At 39.5% G+C, this 25482-nt stretch overlaps 2 protein-coding genes across 8 annotated transcripts in view; both read right to left on the bottom strand.

Moving 5' to 3' along the window:
- numb (NUMB endocytic adaptor protein) overlaps nt 1–3357 on the bottom strand; it is a 43042-nt gene extending 39685 nt beyond the window's left edge. For 6 of the 7 annotated variants that reach the window (XM_003442957.5, XM_005477410.4, XM_005477408.4 and 3 more), the window contains exon 1: nt 3206–3356. The gene's annotated coding sequence lies outside the window, so the exon portion shown is untranslated. Of the gene's footprint in view, nt 1–3205 lie in introns of all 7 variants that reach the window. The other variant, XM_005477407.4, reaches the window with a different exon arrangement.
- A 1913-nt stretch (nt 3358–5270) lies between these two features.
- Nucleotides 5271–25482, bottom strand: part of galnt16 (UDP-N-acetyl-alpha-D-galactosamine:polypeptide N-acetylgalactosaminyltransferase 16) — a 37466-nt gene continuing 17254 nt past the window's right edge. Inside the window, exons 6-15 of the mRNA XM_005477406.4 lie at nt 20651–20772; nt 15406–15493; nt 14955–15039; nt 14002–14105; nt 13114–13240; nt 12439–12531; nt 11650–11733; nt 9778–9904; nt 8910–9026; nt 5271–6206 (exon numbers count right to left, since the gene is read on the bottom strand). Of these exons, the coding sequence (XP_005477463.1) occupies nt 6063–6206; nt 8910–9026; nt 9778–9904; nt 11650–11733; nt 12439–12531; nt 13114–13240; nt 14002–14105; nt 14955–15039; nt 15406–15493; nt 20651–20772 (1091 nt within the window). The 3' untranslated portion in view covers nt 5271–6062. The remainder of the gene's footprint in view (nt 6207–8909; nt 9027–9777; nt 9905–11649; nt 11734–12438; nt 12532–13113; nt 13241–14001; nt 14106–14954; nt 15040–15405; nt 15494–20650; nt 20773–25482) is intronic.

The following is a 25482-nucleotide window of genomic DNA, read 5'->3' as shown; positions in this document are numbered from 1 at the left end:
GGATGTTGACCTCTTTCTTTTGTGAGGGGGACCATTAAAATACAATGGTCCTTTTTACAATGCTTCCTTTTTGTGGCATTTATTATATACGTCAGTTTCTCTATGCTTATTCAAAGCAGAAGAGTTTAATTTGGTGCATTGTATTCATCTTGTGTCACACTGTCCAATTAGAGTTTATAAATAAAAACTTACAGACTGCAAGCAGCATTCTTAGGGAGCAGCATTTTGGTACTTGTAAAACAGGAGGGCGCCAAAACACATTCCGCTTTAGCGTTTGATGTTAATGACAGCATTGTCCGCATTGTCGTGTCATAATCTCGCACATCTACATCATCAAAAGACCCACGCGTTTGGATAACATTGTCACGCCTGACGAAAAATCACTTGGAAGAGAATCGGGTTTGCAGGCATCTCGGTGAAGATGAGTTTACAAACCCTTTTTCTCGCATTCCCACGCAAGTCAGGTTTAATAAGTAAACATCTGAGCATTTCATTTAATGGCTGCATCACTTCCACCAAGAACTGGTGTTGACAAAAAGCACAGGATATGGATAACAACACTGAAACGGGCTCAGATGACACATACACATCACCCTGATCCAGACTGTTTGACGATAACATGAAAACAAAAAACATATCTGCCATATCAGTCATCTCTTAATGATCAAGGTAACGCTGGACTGAATGCTAAGCTGACAGTGACATTCACTCTAATTTCACCATGAGCAGCAAGAGGCTCAGCTATCACTCTCCTATCAGCATCCTATCAGGGTAAAGCTTTAGACTGCATCGTCATCATACGGCAACTTTATCTACCTGCAGTTGCATCACTACTCAGTATTCACATGTACAACTCACTGCCAAGTGTAGGCCCCGCCTTTGAGAAGAGAGCAAAATGCTGAGAGTTAAAGCTAGATTCTCCCACAGAGTGAATCACAGAGCTCAGGACGGAGACTTGCTCCTGCATTCTCCTCCTCTCCCAAACAGCTGACAGACTTACACAGTAGGTTCGGTGGCTGGTAGCCAATCTTGCCTCCCTCATCCTGTGAGATGAGCTAAGCCATCCCTTTCAAAATTTGGAGGAAAAAGAATCTCATCTCTCTCTGTTAGGGAAAAGCAGCAGTCCCCCAAAAAGAACACAAAATGAACACAAAATGAGCCTTTGGAGACTGCTACAAACATAACCACAAAAGGGTCTGTATAACCTCACCTTACAGAAGTCTGCATGTGTATTTTAAGGCTGAGTAATTTAGAGACCACTAGCAAAAAATATTGACAAAAATCACAGTCCTGGTGATTTTCCTTAGAGTGAAGGCTAAATTGTCTTTGATGGGCGCCAAAATGTTGTAAATGCAGAACAAACCCTGGATAAGAGCTGACATCAAAACAAACTGCATCTCTCTGGTCATTACTGTGCTACCACTAGGGATGAATAACAATAATGACTACTTCTCTTTCCTGTATTGCTTTTATAGTTCTTTGAGGATTTTTTACATATGGTAAATAGATTTAAGACTACCCTGTTTCTCTAGGAATTAATCCATTGATACATCCAGTTCAAAATCACAGCTAAAAATATACATTTGGCAGATCTTTTTTGATTGTTTTGCTTTTATTTTCTGCCCTAACATTCTTTTTCTAACCCTTATCTAACAGAAAGTCTACTGCTTCTTTCAGGTCTTTAACACACCATCATTAAACATTTAGCCTGTGCAAAACTGACATGACACAACAGATAACTATCCCCTGCCATCAGTAAATGTCATCTTCCCTGCAGATAGCCTGACAGCAGTCAACAGCTGATGTGCGAGCACTCCTAATGTCCTCCTCACTCACTTTAGTAGGTGCACCTGATCAACTACTCGTTAATGCAAACAAATGATCAGCCGATCACATGGCAGCAACTGGGAGAGCTGGTTGACAAGACCAAGTTCAAACTGAGCATCACAATGGGGAAGAAAGGTGAGGAGCACAACATTCAACATGTCCAACCTAACCAACCTATGAATCTGTGCCACAAAGAATTTCTGTTCTCAATGAAAAGGGGAGTCAAACCTGGTACTAGCAATACCTAATAAAAAGTACATAAACTGTATAGCACTTGACTACATCCCCCACTGCTCTGAGCACTCTGAAACCGAGTGCTAGTATTGTAAGCAGAATAAAATAAGCAATGCAGGACATATTTTGAACTCCTTCTTTTTTACTATAATCTGATATTTACAGTCAGAATAAGTGGATTTCAGCACCTCTCCTCGATCACCCAGAGGGTTGCGTCTGTGTTTTCCAAACAAAAACAAATAACTCATCCTGTGTATTATTTCTGGTCACAAATTACATCGCTGCTCCAATAATAAAATGCCTAATGACAGAATCCAAATAGAATTAGCGTCCAATAAACAGGATGTTTCAACCGTATGGTTGTGCTGCTGGGGCTATCACACAATCTATCATGTGGCTATCTTAGTACAGTCTCCACGTGGAAGGTAATCTGACCACTGATGGTTATCTGATCATGAATGGCGGACTTCTTGATCTCTCTTGCAAGAAAAGATCCACCTGCCATATAAGACGATCTTAGACACATTATCACACTTCAGAACATTCCGAGTGCTAAGACTCTGAGTCACAGTCTGTATCGTCATGGTGATCAACCTGTCTGGATGGATGAGTGTTAAGAAGACCCACCTTTATTGTGAATTAACACTTTTTGAGGGGGGCGGGGGGGAGAAACTTGCAAGTCACTAAACTGCCAAGCTACCGATGAATATCATTTGTAAGAATGGTATTACACAAGCGAACCGTGTGATAGGGTGTAAGTGAATGTCGTGACAAACCGTGTGCTAGGAGCAAGCTATCCGATGAGCTTAGGTCATTTTGCTGAATAACGTCCATCCCCCTAAAGTTATCCAGGTAACTTGAGAATCGTTAGCTACTTAACTAACGTTAGCCATACCTCTTAAACACCTTAGCTTATTCGGCAAGACAGAAGCAGATATTTTCCAACAGCAGATAAAGATGTTAGACAGCTTAACACCATCTATTTTGTTAGGTTAGCAAGAGAGCTAAATGCCGTGTTAATGGGAGCTGCCATAGCTCCGTGTGCCGCATCAGAGAGGCACAAGCTAGTGCTGCTTAGCTCGGTGAGCTAACAAGCTTCACCGGGCATGCTTACCAAAGTGCACACAGCCCACTTTCAGCCTACCTGCGATCACCGCTGCGACCCTCAAGATGCCCCGTGTATGCCGTCACCAGTGTATCACGAGCCGTGCCGTGCCAAAATAATTCAAATTCCACAGAAAGTGTCGGGAGAGACGCTCGCAGTCCAATCGCTTCAGCCACCGCCGCTGAATGGCTGCTACTCACAGCCTCAATCAAACTTCCTCCTTAGCAACGGACCGCCTCCGCGTGACCCCATTGGCCGGCGCGTGTACATCGAAGGTGATCGATGTTCGATAGTGCAACCTGGATCGAAGCTGAGTTTCACTCTTTACGCTGTTCGTCTTGTAGTCATTAAGAGAAGCAGGCGTGAAAGCACATTGTAAGACACCGCTTCAGTCTATCGGGTTTAGCTCCAATTAAGATGCACCTGTAAATATATAACTACTATAATCTGACCTGAAGAGTGTGTGATGGATTATTGTTACAATTAATAAGTTGCAAGCAACACTTTACTTTTCGTATTTTGTGACAGTGGGGCTGATTTCTATATAAGCAGGTATCAAATTGTATGCCTATGTTCTCATTAGGTTTTCTTGTATTTCATATATTAGTGCTATTTTCCTCTCAAATGTAGCAGGCTATGTAAGGCACCACTGCAAACGTTCAGTTGCGCCACTTTTAACGAGCACCTTCATTACAAATTCATTGTCTGGGTGATATGCAAATATAACCCTGTCAGTGAGGTCACTCCTGAAACGACAAAAAAATTAGGGCATCAGTGCAGTGCCATCCCGAGTTTCACCGCAATCATCCTTCCTGTGTAGGCCATCACGTTCTCACCACATAACAAAAACGAAGCACGTTTAAACGAGTGAAACGTGTTTCTTTTCATATACATCCAGTTAAAGGCTTCCTCCACTCCCTCTGTCTTCACTGACCCCTTGAAAAGGCCAGAAGTTTATCAGCATTAAGTTGCATTCCTCGCATACCTTTAAAGCCTTGTAAGCTGCAGTGTAACTTGTATTGTGTCCTCACAGGTTATGAAACCAACAAGGAGGCAAACAAAAAAAAAAAAACTTTGGTTCACAAAGTTGTCAAGCCTGTTATGCAGCCTTGTACAGTAACTTTATTAATCTTCACAGTGCCCCAGCAGTGACCTCCCAGTCTCCAACACGTTGTTACTGCCTCGATTTTTTCCCCTTAATTATCTTAACTCTTCGAGAGTCTTGTTTTATTTTATTTTTACATTCATTTTAATTTTGTATATCTATTATTTTTACCATGAGGTTCCATCTATGAAGAGACCAACGTTATAATGAAAAAAAGTTAGCATATTATGCCCCCTGGTGGTCACTTTGTGTGTGTGAGTAATGAGTGGTGGACGGTTTCAGTCATGTAGCCAGGAGTCTACACGTTTTCCCACTTACTGCGTTGCCTAATTAAAAAGATTATTTATGCACACATTGAAGCTAATCATGGCCCTTATTTTTAAAGGGAATACACTGCTAATTTCACACTGGCCCCAAGTAACAGAATAATCTATAGAAACTATCAGCATCTGAAGAACTCCATTTGATTTTTTTGCTTTATATTAAAGATATATATACTTTAAATAAATGTCTCAAATATAATGGACTTGAAAGTGGATCTGCAATGCTTTCTTTGTATATTTAAATGGATAATTTCAAATAATCTGGTTAGAGTATGTGAAAGTAATGCCTGTGAGCCAAAAGCTCACTCCGTTTCAGACTCACTTTAGTGTTTGTGATACCAAGGACAGGGGATAGTCTAAAAATGGTTATGTTAGGCACTGAGTCCAAACAACCACTGTTTAAACTTTATGTTTGAGTGGGGCAACCAATGATGAGAAAGAAGGCTTAAAGCGAGAGAAGCTAAACCAGTTGTTTGGCTACACAAAAGAATAAATGATTACTTTTAACTGTGAATCGTGTAAATCTACTCTAGTAGACACCAAGGCTTCAAATGAAGTTTGAAATGGCTACAATAAGCCCCATGTAATTATTCGGATATCCATTGTGAATTAGGATGCAAACATGTACAATGCAAAAAAGGATTTTTGCTGTTTTATAAAATGATGAAAACAGCGGTGATGGTGCAGTAATCCAGTTTATTATTCAAATGACTACAACAGCAATGTCTCCATTACCACATTTTATTTTTTCAAACAACATATAGAGAACTTTACACAAAACAAGCCATTACCTGCCTTAAATATTTACATAAAACCTTGTAGAGACAGAGGAAAAAAAACATTCTTTGGGTCTGACCATGCAAAAACAATAAATAATCTTCCTGACAGTGCTTCGCATGGTGGTTTCAAGACTGCCATTCAGCAATAACAATTAAAAAAATTTGTTTTCAGATTTTAGTTGACTGCACATAAAACTGCCCTGGTCCACACAGTCATCAGACATGCTTCAACAGCCCAAAAACCTCAAGACTCAGAGTGGGTCAAGTGCAAGTCAGCATATTAGCAACAGTACATTATGCACTCTTTCTTTACGGGTAATCTTCACTATTCCAGATTTAAGCAACATGTAGACCAGAATAGATACAGAAATGAAAAAGTGGGATGTGTGACAGTTTTCTGTGAAAAGCGTAGATTACTTAGAAGAACTAAAGCATCCTGGAAGGATGAAGCACTGTACACAGAAGACCTTAGATGTTTTGTTCAACAGGGTCTTAAAATGTTTTCAGCGCACTCTTGTCCCCAAGACACAATGAGCAGGAGCTAGAAGTTGACTTCAAGACAGTAGAGTTCCCACTACTTTTATCCTTCAGCAAGGCGACAAACAGTGTGCAGACGTGACACCCCAATTCCTTCTGCAGGCTGGGTCCAGAATCTGCTCCTCCCTCTCCCTCTTCCCATTCTCTGTGGCTCAGGTAATGACTTGTGGCTCCCAGGACTGGCTGGCCATCTGGGGGCGACACTGTAAAATGACTGGAGGTCCCATCGGGGTTTGACTGTCCAGGCAGAGGCCACTGACCATGTGCTGCAGAGCTGTGCCCTTTGGCTTCCACTTCTGCAAAGACCAAAAAAATAATTTCATGCTGGTTTGTTAACAGATGTTCGTGCACATTGACTCATTCCTGTTAATCCATGGCTCATAAATGATGTGCATCAGCACAGGAGGTTCATGTTAGTAGTGAGAAATGAACTGAGTCAGGGGTGGATTGCAGTAATCACATGAATGACTGACTTTCTGCACTCTCGGTGGAAAAATCATTGTACAGCCAGCTGCAGACCACGGCAGCCTGCCATCCCACGAGAGAAGAAACAATTTGTTTCTGCTGATAAGATGTCCTGTGTAGGGGCCATTTTCAGTCATGTGCATATACTGTGTAAAGTTATTTATTTTTATACCTCCGGAGACTTAAAGGGGCTTCAGATCTGGATATAGATTTGTGAAAAAGTGAACTTTTCTTTTTGCTTTCCTTCCCCCACCTTCACCATTCTTTGCCCTCAGATCACAAGGTGTCCTGAATCAATCTACATAATGAATCTAATCTTTAATCATAGATAACACAGACTCAATTTGTTACTGCATTTCTCAGAGCTAAAGATTAATTCAGAACATCTATTCTCATAAATAACTTAAAGTCCAGTAAAGAATCTGGCATTTCAACTACTTAATACTTTTCCTTGAATACATGTCATAGAGAATGACTACATTTACTCAGTTGCTTGTGGAGGAGGATTTTAAAAACATAATATGCAATATTATACCAATAAACTACCCAGTAAATTTGGATAAATTTACAGTTTATTCTTTTTGTACACGGTTACCTGATCTTTTTTTTAAAATTATAAGTATAATGCACAGTCATGTGAACCAAGTCTGAGCAGTTCAGCAATATTCCTTTTTCACTAAAACAGTTGCAAAGATGGTCATTCACTTTGTTCATTTCTTTTTTACAGATGCACTATTCTTGGAGTCAGTTTGCACTGTGACGTTTCAAAATAATCCTCATTTTTCTAATACTGGGCTTACAGCCCCTCACTTCATCCACTGTCTTAAACAAGCCATTTTAGCTACAAGGGAGGGGCTACTGGCTTACAAGCAGTGAGGATATACATCAACACTGACATAATACAAAGCCAGGTGTTGACTGATATTCCATAAATCGAATATTGTTTTCTACCATCACAGTGTGTAAAGCAAATCTGACAAGAAAGCTGAAAGGAAAGCCTGCCAGAAACACCTGTCCCTCGGGCAGGATGTCTGCAAATCACCAGGTATAACTGGTTCCTTTATTGGGTCACTGAGTAAGTACTCAGAGCTGAACTGAATGCCAAGTACAGATATCAAGAGCCACATGGAGGCTTATTAAAGTTTAGAGGTGAATGTGGGGTTAATCTTCAAATCCCAGAGAGAGCGCGTCTGTGTATGCACGTGTTATTACACTGTAACTACTAGAAGAGTGTGCTCAGTCAGAACTTTTGTTTAAGGAGGAAATAATATGTCACTGCGCCAATGCATCAATAAACAGGAGACTGTGTAATATGCAACTGACACCATTATTTTGTGATCGGTTGGCCAGAGAAACTCCAAGTATTTTATTACATTTATTCATTTTGTCCTTGGCTCTAAAACAGCTTTTAGACGATCACTGGATCTGATATCGCCAATAAAGCCCTAAACATAATGAAATTCTTTCAGAATTGTTGAAAGATTTGAAAACTGAAAATATCAAAAAGACATTGATGGCAGAAAGAAAAAATATTGCTGTAAACCATTTCAGACGGTTATTTAATGTTGACGTTTATGTTTTTATAAAGGTTCCACTGTCACTTTATGCCTACAGTGTTAATTATCTTCTGTGCGGCAAAGTCAAAAACACAAGTATTATTTTTCTTTCTCGGGGATTAAAGCCTCAGGACAAAGAGCCCAAATGTCTCCCACAGCAATAACTGGTTTCTTGTTGATGGGCATCCTCCCAAAACTACTCTCAAAGGACTTCGATGGGCCAGCTGAGAGATGAGAGGAAAGCCTGGCAAGAGTCCGGCACATGGTTTGAGTTAATAACTCCCTCTTCAGTGTTATAAATCACCGTGCAGCCAACTCCATTCCCCCCGGGATGCTAGCATTAAATAATCACAAAAAGGAGAACAAGGAAGGAACAGGGTGGGGTCTGAAGTTATGGGAGCATTTGTTCTACTGCATCTATAAAGTCAACTACTCTTATTTGGCAGGATCTGCAACAGTGCAAAAAGAACACTCAGATTGTCTCAGCCTCCTGGCATCATCAGCAGGCGGGCTGCTGAGCATCTGCGCTGAAACCACCTCTTATGTCCAAATCTTTTATGTTCGACTTCAGTTCTGCGAGTGGCACATCAAGCATGAACAGCTTGATGCCAAAAGTGAGGTAACCTTCTGGAAAACCTAAGACCTAATGTTAACGGTGACTGACAGCACAAGATTAAAGCATGTCCTGTTTCTTTTCTTAACCCTTAGTTAACACAAAGACAATTGCACAGTGCGTGTGTTAAATGTGTGGACACCACCAAGCTAAGATAAATACACCCACCTATGTTATCCTTTAAAGCTATTACTATAAAGCTTTTTTTATTGATGAACGGTTAAAGTTTCCCTCACTGACTGCTAGCAGAGACTGTTCAATTTGCCATGACCAATGCACAGGCAATAGTAGGAAAAAAAAGCTTTAGTCCAGTTCTTTATGGCTCTGAAAATACAATTTGATCAGCTAACAGTATTTCCTCTTACCTGTCTCGGCTCTTTTGTATTGCAGGGCTCCATCTTGACCTTCGACCCTGCTGTGAAAGCAGAAATTGCCAGGCAAAGGTCCTGCTGCCGGATCAGCGGCTCTATTAACTCCCATCTCTGCAAAACACAGAAAATGTATGACTGCTATCATCTGAAGGAAGAATGTGAAATAGACCGGTGGTTCTTAAACTGTGGCGGTGGGCCCCACCGATACAGAGTGGTGCCACTACAGGAATGTTGTGGTGACCATGTTAAAAATATGGAGTAAAATTTAAATGTAGTCTTTAATAATGCGCTTTTCCAATTTGTTTACTAAACTGGGAACAATGACTTGTTTAGAAACCTGTGCATCAGGCACTTTACTTCAGAGGGTAATGGATTTCCACTAATACGAATCAGAAATCCCATTTTATGCCCAACTTGTTTATAAAGATGGAATCCTGGGACATGATTTAATTTAATGGGACCATAAGTGAAAATCTATGTATCTGCACACTTAAAAAAACTCAAGCACACCTTTAAGTCAATGGAATATCTAAAGGAAGGATCTCTTGCATACTTCAAACAATATGTGCCAGTGTTTTTTAAGAGCAAGTCAGGCCACATATGGATAATTTAGCATGCATTACACACACGCACACACACACAAACACACACACAGGCACCTATATTAATATCTACCATTCACTGTTTACAAATTGGGCTGTTGAACAGCAGCGTATAATTTAAAAAGAGTTGCATTTCGCTGAGACGGCTTTAATAGAACTCAATTAGAACCAAAAATGAGAGCGTGCAGGACAGAGTCTGATGTATTTCTAACAATAACTGTGAGCCACAATAAATCGCCCTCTAGCGGTAAAGTCCTGACCTGCGACTGTGGCCTGTTGGCTCCGAGGCCCCTACACTCTGCCAGCCCGAGGCCGTCGGTCCCACGGGTCTCCAGACACAAACCGCCCTGTTTCAACACACTGGACACTGCTTCCTGCTCAGGGACCCTGTTGGGAGCCAAGAGAGAAGAGACAGGCGCAAAGCCAGTGAAAGGTCTTATTTCAACAATAAAGAACAGATGGATTAAACTGAGTAATTGAATTGCAACGCTAAGTAATGTGCATCATTGCAACATGTTCTGAAAACTATATACAATTACACTCTGAGGTTTTGGAGCAGATACAGCTGAAGTGGCGAGGGAGTAGATTGAGAAAAAAAGCTTGTGAGATACAAGCTGATAACCCACTCAGAGGTTCCCACCCAGATCATTTATATTTAGATGACTGGCTCTGAACTTCGGGGTAATGGCACCTCGAGGGGTTTCGAGATTACTTCAGGGGAAAAAAAAAAGTTTTATCTTAAAGGAAACAGAGCTTGAATGTTATTTCTGCTTCACTGGAGCCTCTTCCAGAGATCAATCAGAAATAAACATAGGTGAAAACATGATGAGAACATTTCCATTTGTTGGATTCTAATGGTGTTTGGAAAAGTCTTTGTCTCTCTTGCATAACAGATAATTCAAAACAGATACTAAAATGTGATCCACAAAAACTTCTATGATGCACTGCATAAATAATGTACATCTCCACTGAAAAATGGATGTTCCCTGTGGAGAGTCCGACACTACGACTCAGTTTTCATATCCATCTGCTGATGGGAAAAGCTTTTTTTCTATGATAGCCATACATATGACCTCACACATGTGAGCAAAAAGAATACTAGTTTTCACACTAGATATTTTCCAGTCATTGCCAATTGAATCTGAACTTTATAAGTGCAGAAATGCAGAAAATCTTGTGCCAGTTAATCTTTTTATATCAACCCCTTTAAGTGTAAGTACAGTAATTAATGAAGCTTATGCATAAGTTCAATAAGGGACATCTGTAATCACTCAGCTGTCTGCTTCCTAAGTGTTTGGCTCCTAGTCTATTCTTTACATCACTTCAATTTCTCCACACTGTCAAACTCAATACTAACATGATTACTCATTTTACATTGTGGGCCAAGTACAACCTTTGATGTTACACAGACTGGACCAAAGAAACTACCATTTCTGTCAACCTAACTATACCTTAACTACTCATTGTGAGAAAAAAAAAGAAGACATTTCTATTGTAGGTAGTGAAAAAAACAAGGATTCTTCTGTCATCTAATAGTTTATTGATTACTTCATTACTTTGGTGTAGTATAAATAACCACAGGGGAGGTTTTTATTATTAGGAAAAGTTGTAAAAGTACAAAGTTTAAGTCTTGTGTTTGACACTCCTGCTCTAGTCCAATCATTTTCTTTCCTGCTTCCTGTGAGCCAATTAGCTTCCATTCTATATACTTTAAATCTCTTCTGTCATTCTGTCTTTCAGGCTCTCATTTGTGCAACCTGTCTTCTTCCCATCTCTGCCTCACCCGGGTCACTCAGAGCCCCGTCGAAGCCTCCATCTTCATGCTCACCACCACTAGAGTCTACTAGACTCCGGGGCTCCTGTCCTAATTCCTGTCACTGATAGGATTCCATTCTGCCTTGATGGATCATCGGCATCTAATTACCAAACGGCTAAACTGAATTCTGTGTCTCAGTAAATTGTGTTCAGTTTTTCCAAAGGATTCCTCCTTACTGAAATATTTTTCTGAATGTGATAAAAAATGTTGGGAATGGCACTTTAATTTTTTGTGTTCCAATGCTGTGCCATTGAGGGAGAATTAAACCGCTTTAAAATGAATGCTCGCCGCTTAGCTTGAATGTTAACCTCGTTACCTCAGCTCGGGATAGACGTTCTCCATGTACCAGCGGAAAGGTTTGCAGTTCAGCTTCCGTCGCAGCGCCAGACGGTCTGTGACACTGCAAGACCAGATAAGCATTTAGGGACAGAGAGAAGTAATGCAGATAGAACACATAAAAAAAGATAAGGAGGAGAGAATGAGAAAGAAAGTGTGCATTTAACCTCGTGAACCTACCATCAACAGCTTACGGAGTATGAATTACACACTCAGCTAACACAGGTTTTCTTTAAAGTGTTAAACCAGTGTGTGTGGGTGTTTTATTTACTCAGTTTTTGTTTTTTTTTGCTTCTTACTTCTTATGTCTTTGCATTTTTACAGGTGTTGGGCCTTTTATACAATAGGAACGGAACTTGCAGGTCCAACAGAAGATTATCAGCGTTTAAACTTCATTTATTGCTTTGGTAATCTTTAAAATAAGCAAAACTGTTCTGGTTTCATCTATCAAATGTAAGGGTTTGCTGTCTTAACTGGGCCACCTTGGATTGAGTAACGTCATCACAGGCATTTTAAAATTATTTTAACAGAACATACAAATCCCCTGAATAATCTGTAATTAAAATAAATAAATGTTAGTTGAAGTCTCAGTGCATGCAAATTTAAAAAATGGCATGCAAAGCATTTTTTTAATGCTTGCGTATAAAACTTGGTACCTTATAAACACCTCAGAAACTCAGGAGACACAGAATCATATTGTTAAATTAAAGTAAACTTGTGTCTGTATGATACAAACAGATACGGGAGAGGAGGATGGCAGCAGACAAACCTGCCAAAGGCTTTCCCCTGAGCCGACGGCCTCGCAGAGTAGTAGTACTGTTTATACTCATCCATCCACACTTCAGCGGCCCGGCGGGTGTTCCTGCATGGACAGAGACACAACACCTGCTCAGACATGGTAATGACAGCGCTGCCAGCATTCCTGCAGCCAGCTTTAATGACAGTGCTATGCTTCTGGAGCCTTCATACGTCAGCTATTCACTGCAGCTCCGCTACAGATATTATTGTGCTTTGAGATCTTACGTTTTATGTGCATTTTCAACTAGTAATGTTGGGTTTGATTCATAAAAAGCAACATTATCTAAAGAGTCTGTCAGCAACAGCACATTATGGGTAATTATACAACAGTTCAAAACTTGCTGCTTTACTCTTCCCAGACAGAGCCAGATATTTGTGAGCATCTCCACCTTTACTAAGTATTAAGAACAATAATGTAAAATAAGGAGCTCTGTGGATGCTTTCATAGTTCTCTTACACGCTCATCTCTCACTGGCACTTGGGTCAAGATGTATGAAAAGTGTGAGTTTGCCTGGCGAAGCATTTAACTTCACACTGAGTGGAGCTGAATCATGTGACATTTGAGATTTTAGGGCGAACAACAAGCGAGACGTCCTTCTGTTGTTTCTGTGTTAATAACTGTCATCAGTCAGATCAGCCTACTCACTTAATGTAGGTAAGAGCGTTGCCCTCTGGGAAATCGTACGGGTGCCGCTTCCTGAACACGTGACCCACGCGGCTGCAGGGAAGAATCTCCAGACTTCCTCCGCACAGCCACACCCGGAAAGAAAGCTCTGCAAAAGGAAAGATGCAGTGGTTGAGTCCAAAAATGCAGGCATACCACTGAAGACGTGCCTGTCATTTTGTCAATCTCTCCTAGAATTAATGCCCTGATGTGTATCATTCCAGTATCAGCGTAGTACACCTGCTACTGTTTCCTGTAGCAAATGGCTGTTAGCTGTAAATCATCAGAATGAAAGCAGTCGTAGTGGATCATTCAAATTCCAGGGACATATTTAGCATTTTGGAGATGCCGGACCTTTCCAGCATTCAAAAGAGGAAGGCATGCAGACTTAACACATGAAATCATTTTGTGGGAAACAGTATGCTACAGTAAGCTTATTTTACAAAATACGCTTACTGTAGCACTAAACTGACACAAACATTATTTTCTTTAATATGTAATTGAATTACTTGCTAGAAAACCTTGTAAACACAGGGCTCAGTTTTTATTTTACACTGAATGAGAAAATTATTCATAAACATTATGACTTTTATTTTGCTAAGTACATGTGCTAACTCTGATCCTCCTACTTTCCTGCTCCTAGCCAACATTAGGTAATTGTAAATGTCATCAATTAACATAAACTTGTTAGGAATCCTTCATCTTGAATAAAGTTGGGAATATTTACATTGTTAGAGTCTGGTAAGTCTTTGCCAGCAGAGTAAGGCTTAGTTTTATTTAAAGACATTTGGTGTGGGATGCGTGTGGAGGATGATATGATAATAAAAGTCATCTGATTCAAGTAGGGTTAGAAATCATCGATGATCTCACCAAAGTTCTCCCCTCCCCAGATGTCCATGTGGGTGTCATACTGGCCGAGGTGGTTGAACCAACTCCTGTCCATGACGAAGATCCCACCAGCGATGACGGGAGTCCTGCAGAGTGGAGGAAGGGAAGGAGTTACAAAACTTCACTTGCTCGCTTATTCAGGCAGACCTCATCAGAATCACCAGAAGGGAATATTTTCCAGAAAGAAACAACAAATCAAAGGAGCTTAAAGTTGTATTTTGCTCAGCAGATGTTATGCATTAACTACTTTGCCGCAATTTGGACGTGTTTTAGGGGGAAAACACACCACAAAAAGACTGCAAATACCAACATAGAAAGGACCTAACTATGATGATTTATCTTGAACTTTTGTAGAGTGAGAGATGTCTCTCTATTTTAACTTTAGTAATCCAAGAACTAAAACTGACATATTAATCCATAATGTGTCATTCTCATACAATATACACTCTCTGGCCACTTTATTAGGCACATCTTGCTGGTACTGGGGTTGGATTCTATTTATTCCTCAGAGCTGCCTTAATTTTTTTATGGCACAGATACTATAAGGTGCTGGAAACATTGCTCAGAGATTCTGGTCGATGTTGAAATGACAGCATGATGATTCCATTCTCCTGTTCCACCACAGGCGGCTATTTGAGTACAGTGGCATCTTCAAGAAACCAGTCTGAAATGATTTGAGCTTTGTGACTTTGGGTTCATCTATCATGCTTAAAGTCACTGAAATCACCTTTCTTCCCAATTCTGATGCTTGGTTCGAACTTCAGCGGGTCATCTTGACCATCTAAATGCCTAAACGCACTGAGTTGCTTTCATATTGGTGGATTAGATACTGGCATTAGTGGCCTGTGAGGGTATAATGCACGTATAATGCATAAGGGAGTGTTCCAGGTATGAGTCAAAGCATATTATCACACTAAATATCATTGTAGACATACCTTATCGCCTGAGTGGGATCACTTCTTGCCATCTTTTGCTCAATGGGAATCTGCTCCCACTTGAAGTGGAGACTCCAGTCAAATCCTGACAAAAAAGCATGGGGGAAGCAAAAAGTCAGCTCTCATCTTCAAATTTATATTCCTGTTGTCTAGACCTGAGTCCAAAGCGGACAAGATGACAGATATTCTGGCTGGACTCAGTTGCATGATTTCATCTAATATATTGGCCTGAATTTAATATCAATCGTAGCCTTACATCTGTGGAAAAACTCTCTTCTATAAATCACTGCTTTTCAATAAAACAATGAAATATTTAAACCTCTTTTATTGTTCAGTCATAGGTATTGAATTCTGTCAGGAATCATGATGTCATGTCACAAGGGTTTGTTAAACCTGCAGATCTCTGTGTGATCAACTACCACTGTGTATGATCTGTTTATTACACCCTGACCTCCTCTCAGGTCAGCAGAGGCAGCCAAGTAGGCAAAGTTATCCAGGCTGATGACGTCGATGATGGGGCTGACCACTCTTGTATGATCCTGCATGGGAGGAGAACACAATGACATATTATTATAAATAAATTCTATTGTTAAATATTTAAAGTCTTAAATACTATTTGTTTAATTTATTTCAACAAATCGAGATGGATTAAAGTTTTAAAAAATACTTGAAAAAACACTGATTTCCAGTTAAAGAATAAAACATATTTAAACCTTTGCATTTCTAACTTCAGGTTTTTCTTATAATTTCCAGCCTCTGATCACATGAAAATAAGAGTAATGCTAAGAAATCAAATTAAATAAAGCAAGAACATTTCATAAAAATGTATCCTTATTAGTAGAAAGAAACTATTTGTTTCAATCAAACAATTTTTCTGGAAGAACTCTGTGTGGTACTCTAAACTTGTGTCTGCATGTAAGCTCTGATTATTCTTTTGATGTGAATAATAACAAGCACATACTGATTGCTTTTGAAGAACATCAGCTGAGTGTCCCTAACCTTCCCATTAAGCCCTCAAATCTGACCGTCAGCTGCAGATCCAACACAAACTCTAAAAGACCGAACTGTTGATTGGTTTGTGCATACTTGAGCGTATATGTGCTGCCTGCATCTGTCTGTGAATGGGTGCCTGTGTCCATGTAGTCAAACAGCTTATAGCTCGGGACAATCCAAATGAGTGTTTCCAATTAGAACTGTCCGTCTCTTTATCAGAGATTGAACCCGCTGTGAACTCTGTGCTTGTTGCGCCGAAGAGTGCGGGGGAAGAGCGAGTGTGAAAAGCCACTCTGCCAGAGAGCAATTTAAAAAGTGATGCTCTCAACAGCTTTAAGCAATGGACATTTATTGGGCTTTTAATGAGTCTCTGTGATTTGGTAATGCATAAAGTGGCTGCACTTCCAAAATCAATGTCACCTTTTTTCTGTCTTTGAATTTACGACACAGTACTCTGCCTGTGAAATAGTATTTGTTAACTGAAACAGGTGTGTATGTTATTCTGTTAAAATGTGCTATCAACATATTAACATCATGTCAGATGGTGCTACACAGCTATCCACCATAATTAGTGTGATAACCAGCTAGCCCTGTCCTGTCTCCTAATACCACTTTGTATTTCACAGAACCAAAAATGAGACACAATAATACAAAAATGTGTCGTCGCGTCTGTTGTCAGTCCAAATATTTCTTTCATAATCTATGATTCTGATCTCTGTCAATCATACCGAGGAATGGGCAGGTGACGAATTCACAATACGCTCTTGCCATTTGATATGTCAGGATCTCTGTTCCTTTACTTTATCATCCAGGATCAGTCTTTGAGTTATGAAACTCAGACAATGCATGCTGGGGTAAAAGATTAAAATTAAAAACATGACTTTTCCTTCAGAGCATTACAATTATTCTTTATGATTTAATAATATAGTTAAAGGAACTGTGCCAGCGAAGATGAAAACAAGCAAGGTAAACTGACCACATAAGATTAGCCAGACAATTATTTGAATCATGTTCCCTTTACATTTGTCAGTGAGAAGCTCATTGCTGCACATTAGCAACATTTGAATTACGCTGTTACGCCTGCTGGTTTTAATTAACAAAGGAAAAGCATAATTAAGTTAAAACAGAGAAGATTATTATTCATCATTATTTCTGCCCCCAGAGGCTTTAATAAAACCAGGGTTGTGGTCTCTGGGACACGAGCAAATGGAAGGCGGGGTGCAGTTGAACTCTGGGGCTGGTAAATTATCACTGAGGCCAGCACTCTTGTGAACGTCAGACTAAAAGATTGTAATGCAAGCTGGATGAGTCACAGCTGCCCAAAGCCCAAGAAACACAAACAAGTTGTGCGCACACCCACAATGTGTCGAGTCTTGTGATTATAAACTGTGAGGTTTGCACTGAAGAAACATGATATGTAGCTTGACTTTATAGCTTGTAGCCTGATTTGTCCTGCATGCAGTTTCTGAATGGGTGCATGTTTTCTGGTGTACTTTCTAAACAAACAGAAGACTTTTGTCCTTCAGCAAAATAAAGGCCTATTTTAATTCCTGCAGATAAACACTTAGTCTTCTTTTCAAGGAAGGCCAAGGGGACAGGGATATATCTATGGATATCAGTCTTTTTGTGACATTTACTACTTTTCTTGCCAAGAATTAAATTTGAAGCGCTCATGTCTTTGCGATTAATATCAGGGTATAGTCAGGAGATTCTAACCTCAGCTTAGCATGAAGGTTAAAGAAAAAAAGCTGGAAAAACTATTCAAATCCCAAAGAGAACATCTTAAGCACATCTTTGGGCAGAAAAAGGGTCAAACATGTAATCTACATGGATTTTATCCCTAGCTAGATGTTTTTTAGTCTTTATGTTTTAGCTTTTAATAATTAGCGGTTACAGATATTTCCACTGAACTCTTGGCAAGAAATTAGTCCGTCCTTTATCGGGGAAAGGACTACATATGGTAACTTAAATGGACATCAAAATTGGCCTCCCTATGTCTCTCTGTGACATAATTTAATCTGATTAATCAGCAGTAGCCCAGAGTTTTTCAAACTTGAGGAACTCCTCAATTGTGGTCATACAGTGTATAGTTGAAGAACTCTCCTAAAGGCTGAAATAGGTTTGATTTTGCATAATATTCAGATGTGGGAAGTTTTGCTGTTTTTTTGTTTTTTATATCCAGCTGTGTGGAATGGAGATTTAAGATGCACCCGGATGAAGTAGATGGAACTCAAACACAAAGTGGGCATTTAATGCAGCGGCTTAGTGTCCAGAGTTCAAAATCCAAAAATCCACAAGGAGCAAAGCCAGGGGATCCAAATATCAGAAATGACTAGGGAAACTAAGTCAGGAAAAAAAGGGAATACATGGTTAGGAAACACACAGCTACATGGATGACATGACAAAAGTAGACTGAGACAACATATACACAGCTGATAATGAGGGAAGCGCAAATAGGTGGGGACTATACACATTTAATCAAGACAATGAACAGGGGAAGTAAACTAGACAAGATACAGAAAACCAAAGAGCTAAAACAGGAAATAAGACGAAAATGAACAGAGAACTAAGATCAACTTGGGGAGCGGTGAAAGACAAAAGATAAAAGTCTTCAGCATAAAAGAAAGATCACACATGTGTCCTCATTAGGGATTTGTGTTGATGTGTGGCAGTGTAGCCTATACCTCCAACATGCACAAACATTTGACCAACAACATGCAATTAATTTGCATGAATGTAATGTCTTTGATATGCTGCTTAGAGATGGTGTTGACTCTCAAAGCAGAGCCAGTGAGAACCCAATAAGAAAACTGATAAGGAACTGATGGGTAATTTCAATAGTGGAATCGGAATGATTAAATTCTTATCAATTCCCCTCCCTAGTAGCTAGTAAAAAGAACCGAATCCAAAGAGAATGCAAAATGCAAAACTCAAATGACATAATAACATATACAGAGGACACAGGTGAGAAGTAATAAATATAACACAAGGAACTTTGTTATGTTCTTTGAAGGTAGAAAAGCACACCACTGAAACAAATGTTATTGTCAACCTCACAGGTATACTGTAGTTAGGTCAATAAGAAAATTTAATTCACTGGGTGCCAGTTTAGCTTGCTGGTTGGGCAGGAGCCCATATACTATACAGCTGAAATACAGGAGCCTCGGTTCAGGTTTGATTCTGACCCATAGCCCTTTACTGAGTGTCGCCCTGTGCTCTTTCCCGTCTTTCCTGTCTGCTCTGTGTTGTCACATAAAGGCAAAAATACCCCAAAAAGAAAATTCGAGATGCCAGATATCTTTTAAAGTAAAACAACAAGCCACAAGTTGAGAAAAGTAAAGAAAATTCATTGATTTTTCTTCTTTTCTCAACTCCTTTCTTGTACTGTAGCCTGGAGAAGCAAGCATGCTGCTAAAATGCCAAGCAGGAAGAAAATTAAGAAGCAGTGCATTGCTGACGAGGAAGAAACTGCAGGAGCTACATCACAGTGTCACACATTAGTACGAGTCATGAACATGAGAAAGGTGATTACTAAGAGAAATATGAAATGAAACAGCTCCTGCTGACTAGAGTCATTGGGACAGCCTGAGATTGGGACGGGGGGGGGATCAGCAGTTGTTCTAAAGCGTAAGCAGTCACAGTCACAGGATGCTAATAATGTCAGGGCAGGGAGGAGACAGTCACAGGTCGTTACTCATCAGCAGGTGATGAATTTCTTTCCGCAGCTATATCAATACACTCATTTCTTAGGAATTAAACATTCATCTCTGCACAAGATTTTGTGCCGCTGTGTATTTCCATTCTCTGTGCACCTCACTTGTGGGACTTTGTGAGAAAAAGAAAGCAGACTGGAACAGAAACAGTGAGTGCTTACAGCTGAAACGTCCCAGAAAGTTCACATGGAAATACCACCACAATTTTTAAAAATAAATAAATCCACCACATAATGAAGACTGGCTGGCATCGCATCATATTTTGAAGTGTAAAACACTCGCGGCCGGATGTGACAGTACTATAGTGCTCCTGATGGACGGCTAATTATTTTTTTAAGAGGCAGTGAATCAGGAAAATCTGTCATTAACAAAGAGTGTTATTGATTTAAAGACTATGCTGTAAGAATAAACGCAATCGCTGTGCACGGCACCACAGCTGCTACACAAAGCAGCCAACTCAACCAAACCACTCCCTCATTATCCCATTCAGAGTTTCCTCTATAGCGGAGACTCAGTTGTGAGAAGCTAATTAGGATTTTGGTCACTCAGTAATCATCATTGTGTCTCATTAAAGTCAGCTCCCAAGTGTCACTGAACAATGTGTTTATCAAATAAGAAAAATGAACCCGAATCAGGCGAGACAACTATATATAGCACAATTTAAATGCAGCGCACTATATGAAGTGATTTCATGCAAAGGACAGAGTGGAAAACAGACTGAGGAGGAAAAAGCCCACCAAACTTTTTCCAGCTGCAGCAGAGCAGTGTGTGACATCTGGTATAGTCTGACTTGAATCTTAGCTGAACAAATTGAGTGTTTATTTAACAACACGCAGTGCCAACATATTGCATCACAGTCAATAAAATCTACCACAGAGAAGAAAATAACTGTTCCACCTCCAAGCATATGCATGAGGCTGTGCGTGTGGATATGTGCAGCATGCATTTAAGTGTCTGATTAAGTGTGTGTGTGAGCCTGTGCGATTGTACCTCCTTGACTCTCTGTATCATAGGCTGCAGCCAGTCAGTGTTGACCTCACAGTGGCTGTCCAGAAAGGTCAAGATCGAAGCAGACGCCATGTTGGCTCCTCGCACACGTGATCGGATCAGACCTGAAGGAAACACATGACACTGAAGTCTCAAACCGCTCAGATGGTCACAGTTTTATTAAACTGATGCTGTTTAATGGAAGTGTTGTTTTCAAGACTCTGATCCTTGAAAGAAATCTCTGGAAATTACATTTTCTGGTGACATCTTGGGTCACTTTTAAAAATGCTCTATGTTGATTTAAGATGCCATAGTCATTTTTTTGTCAACCGTAACTATTCTTCAGTCTGTGGACAGCTATTAATCACTCTAGTAGCTGTTCCGAATGAGCTTTGGGAGAATCTGCAAAAATCTGTATCTCTGAAACCGAGATGGTTATAATTACAAACTCCTTTGTTTCCTCCTCATGTCATCATGTTCTGGATGATCCTCACTCACAAGGTCATGACATTTACATCTAAAATAGCTGTATCAAACTGATGAAAAATGGCTGGAAGTATTTAAATCTTTCTCATCTCAGTGTTTGCAAATAAGCAACGCTGCACCCTGTTTGAAAAGACTTAAAAGTCCATCTTGGGGAAATACAGTATCTTTAAAGACTTTTCTTAAGGAGAGAAGACATTGTACCAAATAAAAGAGACCCTAAAATGAACATGGATGAAAAAATAGCGGTTTTGTGTAACATTCTTCTGGTTGGAACCTCTTATTCGTGAATAGACAGAAGGGATATAAATGTGATGGAAAACCTGATGTATTCCTTGAGATATAAAGCGAACTGCCCTCATTAAATGGACAAAATGAATCACCATCACTAAGATGGTGATTCATTTCAAGGATGAGGTTGCCCTCATATCTGGACCTGCATAAATTGAACAACACAGACACAAAGTCTGTCAAAGTAGGTCTCATGATTTGTTTTTTCCCCCTTCTTTCTTTATTTTATATAATATGTCACACAAAATTTGAGAAATCTCTGTGTGCAAGAACTAGCTAAAAAGTCAGTATTTGATGGCCGTGATCTTCAGGCCCTCAGGCAGTACTGCGTTAAAACAAAAGTTGTGGTTTTGTCATAGAAATCACTGCGTAGGCTCAGGAACACTTCCAGAAATCAGCATCTGTGAACACAGTTTGTTGTTTCATCCAGAAATGCAGGTATAGCTCTATGATACAAAGAAGAAGCCATAAATGAACATGATCCAGAAATGCTGCTGTCTTCTTTGGGCCAAAATGATTTTAAAATGGATTGAGTTGAAAACTGTTCTGAGGTCAGTTTAATTTATATTTTAAATCCTTTTTAGAAAACAGAATTTCAGAACAGAGGGCGCCATGGAAAGAGGAAAGAGACCCTCAGTCTTGTTGTCAGAACTCAGATGACGTGACATCTTCTACATGTGCAAAAGGCATCATCATTGCTGAAAGGTATTAGAGCACCCACACAGCGTCTTTTTCAGGGAAGGCCTTGCATATTTCAGCAAGACAATGCCAAACCACTTCATTTATTACAACAGCATGGGTTAGGGTAGGGTTAGGCAGGCTGATCTGGCCTGCCTGCAGTTTTTGAGATTGTTGCATTGCAATTGACAGTTGACAGAAAAAGCATTGGCTTCTTCTTTATTAAATTGGTGCTATATGATAAAACATGATAATGATAATCACCATCATCCAAATTTCTGGAATATACGTTTGACTTAAGCTGGACAAGCATGTAGAGAATAAACGGCCTCTATAAATGACATTAGTTATTTGGACTCATCTAAAGTAGATCCCAGAACTTGTCTCACTCCCGTCAGCAACATTGAGGGTAAAACCTACTTTAAAAGAGTTCACATTTAAAACTGACTCGCTGGAAGCACCGGGCACTGAAAACAGCTTTCTTTTTCATCAAGTACGCCTCCAGTTACAGTAATATCTGGATATGTGGAAAAGGTTAATTGTCTTTGATATTTATACAGCATCCATAAACAAAGCCTGTTATCTTAAGAGTTTTGTTCTAAAGTCAAAGATCAGTAAAATAACACAAATGTATTAAATGCTTTGTGTTTTTAATAGAACGAGAGTTTCAGAACTTAGTTCTGAGCTGATTATGTGCACCCATGAAGTTTATTATGAATAACCTCAAGAGGAGGTTGTTTCTCTGAATAATTCAAAGGATGGTTTTCAGAATTATCACCTTTCTTTTGTAACAGAGAAGGAAAAAAAAGAAGAAAAGAAACATTCACCGTCCTCTATTGCTAATACAAGGATCAACTGCCTTAATTCTTAATTAATTCTGCTGGAAACTTTTTCTCAGAGATATTTTGGTCCTTGTTGATATGATAGCATTACACAGTTGCCATCTGCACATCCACGATGGGAATCTCCATGTCCATCACATCCCACAGATAATCTATTGAGATCTGGCGACTGTGGAGGTCATTTGAAACTCATTTTCATTATCAAGAAACCAAGAAAGGATTTGAGCTTTGTCGCAGGGTGCACTTTCTTATTGGAAGCAGGTATCACTGTGATCATAAAGGTTAAGGTGGATATGGTCAGCCATAACACTCAGGTAGGCTGTGGCATTTAAACAATAATGAGCTGAGGGTTCCAAAGTGTGCCAAGAAAATATCCCTCACTCCATCACACCTTCACTACCAGCCTGAACCACTGATACAAGGCAGGATAGATCCATGCGTTTATGTTAATGAGTCAAATTCTGACCCTATCATCCAACTGTTGCACCTGAAATTGAGACTCTTCAGACCAGGCAACATTTTTCCAGTCTTCTGTTGTCCAATTTTGGCAATCTTGTGCAAATCATAGCATCAATTTCCTGCACCAGTGAGCTCTTCTGCATAGCTTGATTGTTACTTCCCAAAAGCTTGAAGCTTTTTTGTCACCCAGAGAACTGCTGCTCACTGGTTGTTTTCTCTTTTCCTGACCATTCTCTGCATGTGGGAAAGTTCAAATAGATCAAAAGTTTCTGAAATACTCAAAAAAAATCAAGTTTCTCCCTCATTCTGATGCATGACGTTTAACCGAAGCTTCTTTTGACAGAAGCTTCATGTGAATAAGCAGTGCTCAGTTTACACAAACACAAAAATATTAATAAACAAACAGCAATTGATGATAACATGCATCATCCTACCTGATGCATTAGCCTTTGTTTTACCAATGAATGAGCTTGAATCACACCAGTTCACATTTCATTCTTCCCCAGTATAACCTAAGTGACATTTGAGAGTAGGATTACGCGCATGGTCAGTTAAGGCACTTCACCTCTTAGGGAGAAACAGTGATTTATCTGGTGCTGTGTTTCAGGCCACCTACCAAATGTCAGGCCAATAGATTACTCATCTGTGTGCTTTTAGTTTACACCAACACACGAAGAAAAAACTGCATATTAAGCTGCTAAATGTCATGTATGTAATCTATCTGGCAATATGAAAAATTCCTTAATTTACAGAAGATACTACATATTAGATACACACTGGCTATTGCACAATTCTCACCCATGATAGCAAAGTCTTCCTGCTCGTGCTTGTTTGGTGTAATTGTGGGTACATTTAATGCTTCAGTTCCTGATGACCTCTGGCAGCAGTTTGACGCATTAAAGCAGAGAAAGTCAATGATGCCTGAAGGTGTGAAGCCATTAAGAGCTGAAAATCAATTCAGTCACAAGGACGGGGACTATTTGCTTTTACCGTCTTCAGTAAAATCTCAGAGGGCTGTATTTTGCTGGGTCATCCTATTTAAAAAAAACCCTCTTGTGTATTTCTATACGAGAAAGCCTATGAAAAAGATAGATTAAGATTAAGCTTATTATAATTTGTGGACACGGCACATAAAACAGTATCTTTAAATTAAGAAGAAATTTGCAAAAATTGGATTTCTTGAGAAAAAAAAAGCCCTTGCATTTCTCACATTCAGTCTGCTGTCATCAAAAACAAACGCTAAAATGAAACGAGTTGGTACAGTCCTTGGTTAAACCAGCTTACGTGGTGGGTCACTGGAAAGGCTGTTAGTAAGAAGCTAGAAAACCTGACAATGATTCAGACCTGAGGCTGGGATAAAATGAGCCCACATCTATTTCTAACAGTGTGCAGTACAAATGTTTCCTGGTTAGAAACACAGTAAAAAAAAAAAAACTGTACCCTGGATTTAGACAATTTCCACACAGTAGGCTCGACTGAACCCTTTGACAGACTAGTCATTGTGTTTGACATCCTAGAGTTAGAGAATAAAACTCATTCAGGTGCCTGTGAAGGAGCAATGGAACAATAAAGTGAGTGGTTCTAATAAGTACTGCCACAGGATTTTGCCAAATGAAAGGTGTGGCAGTGCAGAAAAAAGCAGATCCAACTGTAAGGAATGCAGATAAATCCAGAGACATGGATTTATACTTACATGTGACCAAACACAATTAATAATATTAATGATAATAATTAAGTGTATGTTTCTACAAAAATTACTATAACTGTCTATTTGCCTTAGACACGCATATGTTGATTGTTTTATGTTGATGAAGGATCAGATTTTGTGTTGGTTTTTGAGTTTTGAGCTTTTATCTAGTATATTGAAGTTATGATTTCTTTTTAGGTCTTTCTAATATTTTAGTGCTTTAAGTTTTGAGTCTTATGCTTTGTCAGTTTACTTTAGGATTCTTGTTTTGACGTCATATTATTTTAGCAATATTTTGCCTCAGTTTTCTTCAGTTTTGGTCTCTGTTTAGTTTTTCTGGACTTCTGAACACCTTTCAAGATGTTTTACTGTTTTCGTGTTAGTGTCTAACCTGT

The sequence above is a fragment of the Oreochromis niloticus genome, linkage group LG19 (genome assembly GCF_001858045.2).
Source record: "Oreochromis niloticus isolate F11D_XX linkage group LG19, O_niloticus_UMD_NMBU, whole genome shotgun sequence".
NCBI classification, from domain to species: domain Eukaryota; kingdom Metazoa; phylum Chordata; class Actinopteri; order Cichliformes; family Cichlidae; genus Oreochromis; species Oreochromis niloticus.
This window is presented reverse-complemented; position numbering and strand designations above follow the sequence as displayed.